At 42.7% G+C, this 11,560-nt stretch overlaps 7 protein-coding genes across 7 annotated transcripts in view; 3 read left to right on the top strand and 4 right to left on the bottom strand.

Annotated features, from left to right (window-relative positions):
- Positions 1 to 699, top strand: part of VTP21DRAFT_4620 (uncharacterized protein) — a gene marked incomplete at both ends in the record, with an annotated part of 2,588 nt that extends 1,889 nt beyond the window's left edge. Inside the window, 4 exons of the mRNA XM_069395052.1 lie at positions 41 to 206; positions 272 to 318; positions 380 to 426; positions 502 to 699. Coding sequence (XP_069256228.1) covers positions 41 to 206; positions 272 to 318; positions 380 to 426; positions 502 to 699 — 458 coding nt within the window. The remainder of the gene's footprint in view (positions 1 to 40; positions 207 to 271; positions 319 to 379; positions 427 to 501) is intronic.
- Positions 700 to 1,936: 1,237 nt separating this feature from the next.
- On the bottom strand, positions 1,937 to 2,827 carry VTP21DRAFT_4619 (uncharacterized protein; the record flags this gene model as incomplete). Its single annotated transcript, XM_069395050.1, has 5 exons — positions 1,937 to 2,061; positions 2,129 to 2,222; positions 2,281 to 2,492; positions 2,553 to 2,742; positions 2,807 to 2,827. The coding sequence occupies 5 exons, from the start codon at positions 2,825 to 2,827 to the stop codon at positions 1,937 to 1,939; spliced, it is 642 nt and encodes a 213-aa protein (XP_069256227.1).
- Positions 2,828 to 2,987: 160 nt separating this feature from the next.
- Positions 2,988 to 3,819, top strand: VTP21DRAFT_4618 (uncharacterized protein; the record flags this gene model as incomplete). The annotated part of the gene is made up of 5 exons (XM_069395049.1): positions 2,988 to 3,024; positions 3,100 to 3,159; positions 3,242 to 3,322; positions 3,393 to 3,529; positions 3,613 to 3,819. 5 exons carry the CDS (start codon positions 2,988 to 2,990, stop codon positions 3,817 to 3,819), a joined length of 522 nt encoding a protein of 173 aa, XP_069256226.1.
- Positions 3,820 to 4,330: 511 nt separating this feature from the next.
- On the bottom strand, positions 4,331 to 4,630 carry VTP21DRAFT_4617 (mitochondrial 37S ribosomal protein uS14m; the record flags this gene model as incomplete). Its single annotated transcript, XM_069395048.1, has 1 exon — positions 4,331 to 4,630. The coding sequence occupies one exon, from the start codon at positions 4,628 to 4,630 to the stop codon at positions 4,331 to 4,333; it is 300 nt and encodes a 99-aa protein (XP_069256225.1).
- Positions 4,631 to 4,840: 210 nt separating this feature from the next.
- On the top strand, positions 4,841 to 5,953 carry VTP21DRAFT_4616 (uncharacterized protein; the record flags this gene model as incomplete). Its single annotated transcript, XM_069395047.1, has 4 exons — positions 4,841 to 5,030; positions 5,108 to 5,174; positions 5,256 to 5,849; positions 5,926 to 5,953. 4 exons carry the CDS (start codon positions 4,841 to 4,843, stop codon positions 5,951 to 5,953), a joined length of 879 nt encoding a protein of 292 aa, XP_069256224.1.
- A 429-nt stretch (positions 5,954 to 6,382) lies between these two features.
- On the bottom strand, positions 6,383 to 9,303 carry VTP21DRAFT_4615 (uncharacterized protein; the record flags this gene model as incomplete). Its single annotated transcript, XM_069395046.1, has 8 exons — positions 6,383 to 6,484; positions 6,552 to 6,678; positions 6,751 to 7,342; positions 7,423 to 7,813; positions 7,899 to 8,291; positions 8,363 to 8,557; positions 8,626 to 8,874; positions 8,977 to 9,303. The coding sequence occupies 8 exons, from the start codon at positions 9,301 to 9,303 to the stop codon at positions 6,383 to 6,385; spliced, it is 2,376 nt and encodes a 791-aa protein (XP_069256223.1).
- Positions 9,304 to 10,156: 853 nt separating this feature from the next.
- VTP21DRAFT_4614 (uncharacterized protein) lies at positions 10,157 to 11,522 on the bottom strand (the record flags this gene model as incomplete). The annotated part of the gene is made up of 5 exons (XM_069395045.1): positions 10,157 to 10,341; positions 10,420 to 10,597; positions 10,672 to 10,906; positions 10,987 to 11,335; positions 11,405 to 11,522. 5 exons carry the CDS (start codon positions 11,520 to 11,522, stop codon positions 10,157 to 10,159), a joined length of 1,065 nt encoding a protein of 354 aa, XP_069256222.1.
- Between the last annotated feature and the right edge of the window lie 38 nt (positions 11,523 to 11,560).

The raw sequence follows: 11,560 nt of genomic DNA, 5'->3' as shown, positions 1-11,560 counted from the left end.
AAGTCATGTAGCCCAGTGTTGAATGCAAACCAGCCTATAGGTGAGGATGCACAGACTATTGAGCTTTGCCAGGTGGGGAACCAGCCATGGAGGGGTCCAGCTGGAGCCGACTTTACTGGTAGATATTACCACCCTGGGTTATTGCCGCGGTATAGTTCACAACTCGACGCGACCCGTGAACATGGAGATGGGTCTACTCACAGAGAGTAAGCTCAAATATGACAATTATTAGTGTTTCATATATATATAACTCAGTTATTGTTTGAAATAGTTCTTTGATGTGTGGCGCCGCTGCCTCCTACTACGGATTTATGCCAAGTGAGTCTTTGCATTTATATTGTTTCTGCAATATAGGCTAACCGTGAATTATGTGGAGTAGTGTACCCTATATTTGTCGGAACCGCATGTGGTGCTGGCTGGGGTCCTGCACTTGGTATTGAGTTTATTTACAACAGCCTCTTGCATTGATACTTATACATTTCCTTTGGATTTTGTTCATAGCAGGTTCGGGAGGAGCATGTGGCAGTGCAGGATGTGGCAGTGCAGGATGTGGTAGTGCGGGATGTGGTAGTGCGGGATGTGGTAGTGCAGGATGCGGCGGTGGAGGGGGAGGCTGCGGAGGTGGTGGAGGGGGGTGTGGAGGCGGGGGCGGAGGAGGAGGAGGAGGAGATTAGGAGTGTTTATAAACGTGAATATTAAATCCAATAAGCTGTACTTAGGGAACCACAATAAATGTGAATTAGCTTCTTAATATAATGCACAGCGCTTTATTTTTATTCTTTTGGTTGTAGCTAGTCACTATTCTCAGTATATTTTGATAATCGTAACTTTTCTCTTAGGAATTTAAATCGATATTTATTGATTTACTCTCCTATTACAACTTACAGCTGGTTGTCCGCTCTGTTGAACCAAATACGGTTGTGCATTGAAAAATTAAAAAATTGAAATACCATATCTCCAGATTTCAGTCTCCGCTATCCAAAACCTATAAATTAAAGCTAGAAGCGGGCAAAGTTAGTTTTCTCATCGACTGTACTTTACAGGATCTGTATACAGTTGTTAACCTTTGTCTTTGTTTTCCAACATAGACACACAGTTTAAGCTGGTCGATGAGTGGTATCGCACTGCCCGTAAAGGGAAGCGGAAGAAGCTCTCTGGTTAAAGTCCAGTTGCTTCTTCATTGATGAACTTGCCGGTGTTCATTTCCAAGCACCTGGCGAGGGCGGATGCGAAGTCTGACAGCTTATCTCTTTAACGTAAAAAAAAGATACTAAAATAGCTATAGCTTCAAAATTCGGCCTTTCCTATGGACTCTCATTAAACTCATATGGAAGAGCTTATTTTCACTTTATATAGCAGTCAGTTGTCGTACGGTTGCTATTGACAAAATTTTGTTGTTCTTTTATCAATAATAATTAGCTGAAAACATCGCCAAATGCATCTGTGTATTTGCTCTTCGGCTCGATGTCTTTAACTTAAAATTGGTGATACCGCCTTTTATATTTTTCATTGTGATATTGAAAGATTTTGGCTAATTACCTAGCCATTCACTACGATATTCTCGTTTGCAGTATATCGCTCGCTGTATCTGAACCTGAATAATTGCTTTTGATATCGAATCTTGCAATATTGCTATTTCATGCCCTTTTTATTGCAAAACTTATGAATCGGTTTACACATTCAGCGAATTAGAGCACGTGTAAAACTTTCTTAATAGTGCAATACACATCCTGTTTATTTTCTTTTGGCTATCATCCCAATTCCCATAATATGTTCAGCTAAAATCTTTGCATTGGGTAACTTGGTTATTTTAATCTTGTCCTTCTTTCCTTATTCTCAGATCAGTTTAGATGAAACAAATACTTATCATCAATTGAAAAAATAATTGGTATTTAACAAATACAAGCACTATTTACAATCATCCTCTATCTTCTAGTTACTTTAGTTGCTGTAACTCTCTTTCCGCAGCCAGTAGCCGCTCTTTAATAGAAGCCTGTTGCTCTTGAACCTTTCTGATAGCAGCATCGAGCCGCTCAATCTCTTCCTGCTCCGTCTGTGTACCTGTATTATTGAGGAAAAACAATTAGTAAAATAAATGCCTGAAGTTTAGCAAGGAGTAGAAACAGACAATATGGCTGATTTGGGGTTCGCTTCGCAGGAAGCAGCGAATTTGTGTTTTTCAGTAGAACTTCGTAGAATTCTTCCGTCGGCTCATTGAACACCTAATGAAATGGTGTCTCAGCAATGCCCTTCTCCTCAAGTTCAAATCAAAGTACGTACGATTTCATCATAGTTGTAACTCACTACCGATTTCATTTTTTGTATGCTATTCTGCCCAGCGAGAAGAGCATCTTCCGTGTATGGATGTAGCCGTAAATGATGATACAGTGTCACAGGCTTTTCTCCCGAAAGAGGATTGAAGTAGATCTTAATCACTATTTCAAACTCGCCCCAACCAGTTTCGGATAACTCAAATGGAGACGATTCGATTACTATCCAAAAATAATCGCTGGAGTTTGTATGCATTATAATGTTTAAGAAAAGAGAATTACCTCGTGTTGCATTAGGATAGGTTTCATGCAGTTTGAATACAACCTTTTTAACAAAATGGCTTATGTCTTCATTATTCGCGCCTCGAACTGAGACCGTCCACTTGTGCGTATGATCTGGATCTTGTGCTTTCTTCGTGGTCAAGGGAACAGATAAGTTTCCATAGACAATTGGGCGGATTACGCTCACTCCCTAAATTTAAACGAGCGTGTTAGAAGCCTCGGCAATCAGCAAATCCATCAATATATATCAATACTTTTATTCTCTTGGAGTTCATCTTTATAACGACTTTGATTTTTTAGAGATGCAAAAGCTGAATTTTGATTACACCATGAAACCCTGTGGCAACGTCACATACGCGTCACAAAAGTGTTGATTGAAAAAAGTAATAGAAAAAAAATTAAATTATCGAATATATTCTAACCATTCCAATAACCATGGCGGATCGTGACACAGATATGGCTGTAGATGAAGGTAAAAGAGGGAATTGCAAGACATCCTGCACGTTAATTTTAATAGCATATTTGACCCTGTAAAATCCTATAACAGGGAGAGTCGAAAATCAAAACCGTATAATTCGTAGGGGAAGGGGATTTGAGCAAGCTTCATGTATGTCCTGGATCTTTTCCTATTATTTCCTAGCATTTACCTCTTAATGGCGGCTAAAAGTTGCACTTGATAATACTGATAGCTCGGCGAGACGGTGTCCGAAGCTCTGAGACATACGATACAATGGATACAGATAACAAAATCGAAGAGAGAGCTCAGCGCTGTAACTATTCCATTTTTACACAATGTATATTGCAATGCCTATTCTTAACTAGTATTCAATTTAACAATAGCAATTGAGGGATGGATTGTCTTGGTCACGGGAGTTCACGAAGAAGCATCCGAGGAAGATCTGATGGATAAGTTCGGAGAGTATGGACAGATTCAGAATTTGCATCTCAATCTTGATCGACGCACAGGATTCGTCAAGGTACAGAAATGAACTAGCATCAAGCCCATTGCTACTTTAAAACTTTTGAACTTGTATTGAGAGTGTTCTGCTACTCTAAATAGGGATACGCACTGATCGAATACGAAACCTACAAGGAAGCCAAATCCGCCATTGACGCTACCAACGGTACAAAACTGTTGGATATCGAGTTGGCATGCGACTTTGCATTTGTACGACCTCCTCACTCCATGTCAAATCGTGGAAACACTAATAGAATTTCAGACAGACTTGGGTCAAGGAGGAGAAGTGCTAGTCCCGTTCCAAGGTGATTTAGGTGCAAGTGTTATTTTTTATCGTTTTTATTTCCTACTGCGATAATTCTGTCTGTGTTTTTCACGTTATATCTATATACACCTATGTTGAATGCACATACATGGTTCAAACATAATTATAAAAAAACTTATTAAGTAACATAGTATACTAAATTCCCTTCCCACTGGTTTGATATTGCTCTATTGAGGTTCCGGTATTTCAATGAACTTCCCTTGCGTTGTTAACGCATCTAATACAACATCTCAAAAAAACAGTATTATATTGCCAAACTCCCAAGTAACCCTGGGGTATAGTTATCTTACTCCGTTAACAATGTAGTAGAGTATAGAATGAACAGATAGCTAGTAAATTTTCGATGGAATATTTATTTTCGCAAGCGATTGAGATGATCTAAATTCATTTTAGTCGTCCAAAACAAAAAAAAATCACAATTACATGTTACAGAATAAGAGGAATCATATCGGGAGGGAGAAGGAAAGGCATTGCCAAATAAAACAAGAGTTGAAATCACCAACAGGCTTTCCTCACTCCAGGCACTTCACCCATGAGTGCCTTAACTCGAAACTGGAATCGACACAGGCCAAAGTCTCTGAGAACACCTCGTCCCTTGCCCGTTTCCAAGCATCGATTCTTTATTGCAGAAGGTGCAGCGGCGCGAGGGAAATTGTTTAGTGCAAGTTGAGCTTGATATCTAACTCGGGCTGGCAATGTCTCATTGCGTGTGATGTGCCTATAAGCCTGGCGAAGCAGCTCATTTGAAGCTACGGTAGCGCGGGCATTGATGTCACGAAGCACACGGCTCTTCATGGCGTCCAGAACTTAGTTAATGGTGAATTCCTAGCAAACGATCAATCCAACAAGTCATTTTGGATGAAGTGACTCTCTTGTTTACAATCTAAGCCACTTGCCAATGATCTCATGTGCGACAACCCAAAATTAATTAAAGAAATTATCTTTAGTTCAGTGGGCTTCAGACTATAAAGCTCTAGCCAGTTCCACACCTTCAATTTGCAAATCATGGCTCCAGTGGAGTTCTCCCCTCCTACTTGTCCTTTTGCTTCTCAGCCATGGCTTGCTTCATTTGATTTCATTCCATTCATTCTCTTCATTTGCCTAACAGTGCTTCTCCCTTATCCTCTCTTCTGGTCGCTCGCGTGCTATTTCGATTGGGAGCGGGCGAACAAAAGCCCTTCTCGACATTTTGAGGGTAGGGAGCCTTTTTCTGAATTATAGAGATGTAATGGTAGATTTGCGTTCAAATTCTTTCTTTTTTTTTTCCCTTAGATGTGAGAAAGGCGTTAATGTATGGGTTGGTAGTCTTTGTGTTTGGCAACTACACCTTTGCCCAGAGGTTAGCAAGGATATCTTCGTTTTCCTGAACCATTTTTCAACCATTGGCCTAAATCTATATCTCCATACTTCCCCCTGGTAGCTGGGTGACGTTTGTGGTCTTTTACCTGATGGTCCTGGGGTATTTTTTGATCTCGCAGGTGTCCTTCACCAAAACTTCTCTACCGACCTTCCGAACCTGGAGCACTCCTATGTGGATTCTCTTTTTGACCGCCCTTGGAATTGTACTTGCTTTTGCTGCCTTCCACATCTATCTGGCTTGGACTGAGGGTGGGGGGTTATTCCTAGGGCTCTATGTGGCCGCACTCGCTGTCCCTGCTGTAATCTTCGTGGGGGCTATTCTGGCCAAGATAGAGCAGAATACGGTGGGCATAAGCGGGCCGTTTCGTCGGCGTTGGCACATGCTGAGGAACCGGCGTTGGCTACAAAAGGACTCGAAAGCTCAGGATAATGCGGGATCGCCCCAATCCCAAGCACAAGCTGATGCTAGCGAGCAAGCGCAATCGCAAGGCGGAGGTGAGGCTCTTGTGTTTGAAAGCCAGCACCCATCAGTTGGCATCCACCTTCATCACTGGCAAATCTTTTACACTCTTGCATTCTTCACTCGGTTCGACAGCCCCGTCTCGCAAATAGGCGCAGGGCTGGTGCTCGCCTGCTACATGGAAGGGATCATTGCGTAAGAATGCCATCATTCGACCCCCAAGCCCAAGAGTGTGGTTCGTTTCACTAATTAATAAAACCATTTGCTTTAGGTATGGATATGATAGTTTGCTCCTCTAGAACGCTTAGCCGGCCTTTTTGATGTTACCGGGCTCCTCATTCCCCATTGTTATCTCCCACGTTTATCTCTCGCTCATCATTTGCATTGCTTGGATCTAATACAGGATTATGTGCAAAATCTGTTTATCCTTAATTTAATTATTATAATAAAATTAACTTATAAAAAGAGAGAGAGAGAAAAAAGAAAAACCAAGAGAAAAAAAGTAAACACATCATAATAATTGTATGCATTAGCCAAAGATAAAGAAATATATATAATTTTTTAAACAAAGAGCGGAAGTTATACAAAAATAACCCTAAAGAGAAAAAAATAATAATAAAATAATAATAAAAATATATATATATTTATAATAAAATGCCGACTCTACACAAAAACTCACGCATATAGAAAAAACAAAAAAAAAAGTTGAACATAATAGAGCCAACCGTTCACCTGTGTTTGCGAATAAAGGTCTTGTTGAGGAGTTGGAGAAGTTTTGTCACATTTAACTGTACATACTCGAGATCGAGTTGCTCAACATGATCTTGTTGCTAATGGGAGCGTTCAACACGGTTAGAGGCCCAACTCAGGGATGCATTCAACAGGGAGATGTCATACCTTTTCCAAAAGATCGTCCAGTTTGAGATCCAGTTCCAGAATCGGCTTGTCACGACTCTTGTAATGCAGTCCGATGATAAAGGTTCCAGGAAGGGGAGACGTGATGGCAAAATAGATATTTGTTCGCCTATAGTAAAGAGAGTGAGCAATCAGCATGTGCCATTCCTCCTGGTAAGCTTCAAAAAACGGTAAGGCGTACCGGTTCTCGGGGATATTGCTCTCGCCGATGATGCCATCCTTTTCCAACTGTTGATGCGTAAATTTGTATGGCCCTAGCACCTGGTTCTTCTGCTTCACCGGCTTCTGCTTTTTCCCAACGCTGATCACCCCAACCCCGCTGTTCACATCCCCACCAGACTGCATCCGGACGTTCTGGAGATACGACTTGTATGTATCCAGCTGGCTACGCAAGTATTCGTTGTGGTCACAAATGGTCTTGTACACAGACTCCAAGCTTCCAATCTCCGCCTGGGCTTTTTCACGCATGTTGCCCAAATGTGCCAGCTCTTGTGCAATTTCGTCCACCAAAAGCCCATAGCCATCACGGCGCTCGACGATGCCCACTTCTTCCAATTCGCGCAGCATTTCCTTTACCTTGATCCCCTTGCGTACAAGAGTCGAGTCCTTGGAAGAGGTCGCCGCCGTTTCTGCAATCAACTGTAGGTCCATCGGAGAACGCTGAGCAAACTGCGGCATCAATCGAATCAATTGAACGAAGATAGCTTTGGTTTCCATGTAGAGAATGTCGTTTTGAGTGATGTTGCTCTCGGACATAAGCGCCGTTGTCAAGTCTAAGCGGCAGAATAAAAAAAAAATATTGGAATTGAATTAGTCGAAAATATGAGCGAGCAGCGGGGAATGGGTTAATTACCTTGGATGGGTGTCTCCCATCGACTAAACAACGGCAACTCAATAGTCTTGTTATGACGTCGTGGGACCTGAGCTTGAGGCGGGCCCATTTCATTCATCAACAGGCGCAGGTTATGCTTGTCGGAGGGAGCAAGCTCGTCGAGGTGCTGATGTACTAAGGCATGGGTGTTGTACATCTCATTGAGGGTGATGTTGATATTGAGATCCTTCTTGGATAGTGCAATGTATTGGTCGAGTTCGAGGGTCTCGTAAAAGTCGCCAACCTCGCACAGCCCGTTCAAAAACTTGTTGATGCGAGCTTTATTATTTTCAACGAAAGGGTTGAGTGCGAACATGTAGGCTTCTTTGGCATAAGACGGCTTGTTTGCGAGGTTTTGAAGGAGCTTGGCGATCTAAATCATATAACAATGAAGAGAGGAGAGGGGAGAGGATCAGCCATCGTCGTGTTTTTACAATATAATAGTCCAAATCACATACCAGAGTGAGGGTCCTTCGCGGGTGGGTTGTAGGAGTTGCATCAATTAGCATGTACGCTTGGGGCGTTACAATTGCAGGGTTGATGAAGCGGAGGAAGAAGAAGCCGCCAATTAACGAGCAGATTGCATAATCGCTGGCCTGAGGGTACTTGCGCTTTGTCAATGAGCGGATCTGCTTACAGATCCATCGAATTCCGTAGGGGATTACGTCAGTGGACGCAAGGATGTCATTCAGGAATGTGTCGGCTATCTCCATAAGCATTTTCACACGCGGAGCAATGATGGACTGGACATCGGCGTTAGCGGCAGCAACCTCAGCGGGCACACTGCGGGGAAGCTCTGGTGGAAGAGTGCCAGTGTCCTCTTCGATTTGGTTGATCATTTGTTCATACACCTAATTAAAGCAGGAACCCATTTCAAAATGATAAGGAGGCGCAAATAGACATTCCAGATTGCAAACTATACCTTGAGGGGATTTATCTCCAAATTCAGATCCTTATGCTCAATCAGCTTATTTATGCGATCAGCAAGCGCATTCCGGAGGTAAGCTTGTCCAGGGCCGCGCCGAGTATAGGTTGTCATCATGCGCGATACAGGCGTGTTAGCTCGCAGCAACGAGCCGAATTCAGTGGCAGTTTCAAACTGCGCGGCCAAAACCGACTAAGAGCAAAGCAATTCAGCAAAATGGCAAGCAGAATAGAAAATTTTAGCATGAGGAATCTACATACCTGGAACATGGTGAGTAGCAAATTCTCTTCTCGCGACTCGTATTGGTTTCCATAGAGGGTGAACATCACCGTTTGCATCAGAGTGTCAATTTCCGCTAAGCTGACTAGCCGGCAGAGGGTTGCAATATGACGCGGTTCAGTTTGTAGCATAAAGAAGAAATTGCTGAATTGTTGCAATCGTTTATCATCTGGGAAGTAACTATCGTCCTCCGCCTCGGTGTCATCTAGATGCTCAGAAACAGCGTTTTGCTATTAACCAAAAAAAAAAGTCAGCGGGAAGGCAAGAAGATAGAGAGGTTAATATCCTGAATTGCTAAGGAGCATTCCATTCAACTATGATGGGAGCATTACCTCATCCAATGCCATTCGATTTTGAATCAGCAGAGCAATGCGCGAATCCAAATACCTGACATCTCGCTCCAGAACGAAATTCTTTTTTGATTGCGACGAGATCTTCGATTTCAGCTCGCGCAAGCGTTTTTGCGCCCTTGCGAGATCATCTTCCACTTCAACATCACGTTCTGCCGCCATCGAATACAGCGCATTCACTGAATATCGGTTTGACATGCGACTGAGGCCCGTCGATCGCCGGCCAGCCAGGGGACGGGTGCTCGGAGAGGTAGGGATTGGAGGAGGCTCCATTGCTGTGGTTTTTGCGCGGGTTAAGCCGAAGTTCATTAATCAAGTTTTTGAAGCTGCGTTTCTTTCACGGAGAAGACAATCGCGTTCCTCCAAGCAATAAAAGAAGTACAAAAATGGGGGGATGAGGAGAATATTAATTATTAGGAGGTAAAAAGACGAAGTTGAGGAGGAAAAAAGTGAATGGAAAAATAGAAGACAATATAAAACGCAGAAGAGGAGATGCAATCATAAACTACGCCCGAGGTAGAGGCAATAAAAAAACATAGAGTGGCGATAAAAGGCAAATCAATTAGGAGGGGTCCATAGTCCCTCGTAAGATAAAAAAGCTAGAATTGCAATGCACAAGAATTGAAGAGTAGAAGAGGCGGGAAAAAATACACAAAAAAAGAGAAGAGTGACTCTCTTTTGGTTTGTAATTAGTTAATAAATAAAAGAAAAGAAAAAGGAATGGGCGTGCTATAGAGGATGAAGAATGAAAAAGATTCAAAAGTAAAAAAGAGCAGCAGCAAAAATAAAAAACTTCGCTCATTTTTTTTTTGAGCAACGTCACCAAATTTCTTTTCTGAAAAACCAACTCGTACATTTGCGGGTTTGTATCACCGCATGAAATCCCTTTTGTAGGAAGATGGTGATAAAATTTTTGGGAAAATAAAATAAATGCAACATAAAAGAACAACAACAAAAACACAAGAGAGGACAGGAAGCAATCTCACAAATTAATATAGGAAGAAAATCGCAGGGAGTGGCTCCCAACCTAATGGAAAGTAAAAATAAACATAGATTACTTTGGATGAGCTGGGTAAAATAACAGTTTTAGCTTGCAGAAAAATGAATAAAAAAGGTGGTGGTGGTGGGGGGGGAGGGGGTGTGGGGAAGATGAAGAGGGAGATCATAGAATTCCCGAGTCTTTAAGGGCATTTTGAAGTAGCGTCTCCTTAACCGCTGCAAATACGAGCCTCACATTTGCGGTATCCGTAGCCGTTGTCAGATGCGGGTATATGTGCAGTTTGCCACGATTTGGGAGGGTGAATCTCCAAGCGATATACTTGACTGCTTTAGTCACGTCAGGACCGCCTGCGAAAAAGATAAGGGTAGGGTCGGGTCAGCATTTGCGTGAACCGTTACGAGTGTAGAGGAGAGGAGGACACTTACCTTGGTATTCGGGAAAACATCTAGATAAAGACACTCTAGGTAGTTTCCGCTTAAATAAATCGAATTTGTTCAAAAACAGGATGATGCTTGTTCGTAAGAACCATCGACTGTTGATCACCGATTCAAAGAGCACCAGGCTCTCTATCATTCGGTTCTGCCCACTCTCTTCAAGCAATTGCTGGATTCAAAATGAGGAAAAAGTCAGCGCTGCTCCGTTAGAGGAGGAAGAGAGGTGTTTAGAGGAAAATTTACCTGGTCGTATTCTGAGAGTGCGACACAGAAGATGATTGAGGTTACAGCCTCGAAGCAGTGGATCCACTTTTTTCGTTCAGAGCGCTGTCCGCCCACATCAAAGAGGTGAATACTTAGCTGCCCCATTGTAAATCTAGTCTCGGAAATGCCGGTGGACTTGAGTCGAGCTCGGAGGACGTCGTTCTGCGTTGGAAGATAGGAGGACGTACCGATCCTTCTGATCTCATCAAAGAAGCTAGCGAGAAAAAGCACAAGAAGGGTTGAGCAAGGGTAAGGACGGAGAGGGAAACAATGCCCCAAATTTCTGCCACTCACTATGGTGCGGAATCCATCAAATAAAACTCGCCAGCATATAAATCTAAAAACTTTAGGAGAGCTCTGTCGAGCCAGAGAGATTCAACCGACTCCACGAATGGTGAGGATAATCGAAACTGTGGCTCTAAGGACACTTCATAATCTAGAACAAAGGTTGCGTGTTTGTTGTTTTCAGGTCGATCAAATCCCACGCCCTGTTTGCGCATGGCCCGCACTATTGACTGAATAGATTCGAGCACATTTTTATATACCGTTGTCCGCCACCATTCAAGTTCAGCTTGGGTATACCCATTTTGATGGATAATTTTCATTTGCTTGACGATGGTTGATTTGCCCGATTCGCCGCTCCCTAAGGTTAAAGGAGATCACAATGAGCGGATAAACATGGATTTTTACAAAATTCAAAGGATTCGCTTACCAAGGAGTAAAATCTTAGATTCTCGTAGCGTCCGTCGACTATCCTCTTCCAACTGCTTATCGATGGCAAGACTCTTCTCACGCTCGAACCGCTCCTCCGCCGATAAACACAGCCCCATATTCAGACAAGGATTCACGTGTTACCCAGATCAAGCAA

The sequence above is a fragment of the Calcarisporiella thermophila genome, assembly GCF_041956535.1.
Source record: "Calcarisporiella thermophila strain CBS 279.70 unplaced genomic scaffold VTP21scaffold_2, whole genome shotgun sequence".
Taxonomy (NCBI): Eukaryota; Fungi; Calcarisporiellomycota; class Calcarisporiellomycetes; order Calcarisporiellales; family Calcarisporiellaceae; genus Calcarisporiella; species Calcarisporiella thermophila.
Note: the sequence above shows the minus strand (reverse complement) of the source record. Positions and strands in the feature narration are given on the sequence as shown.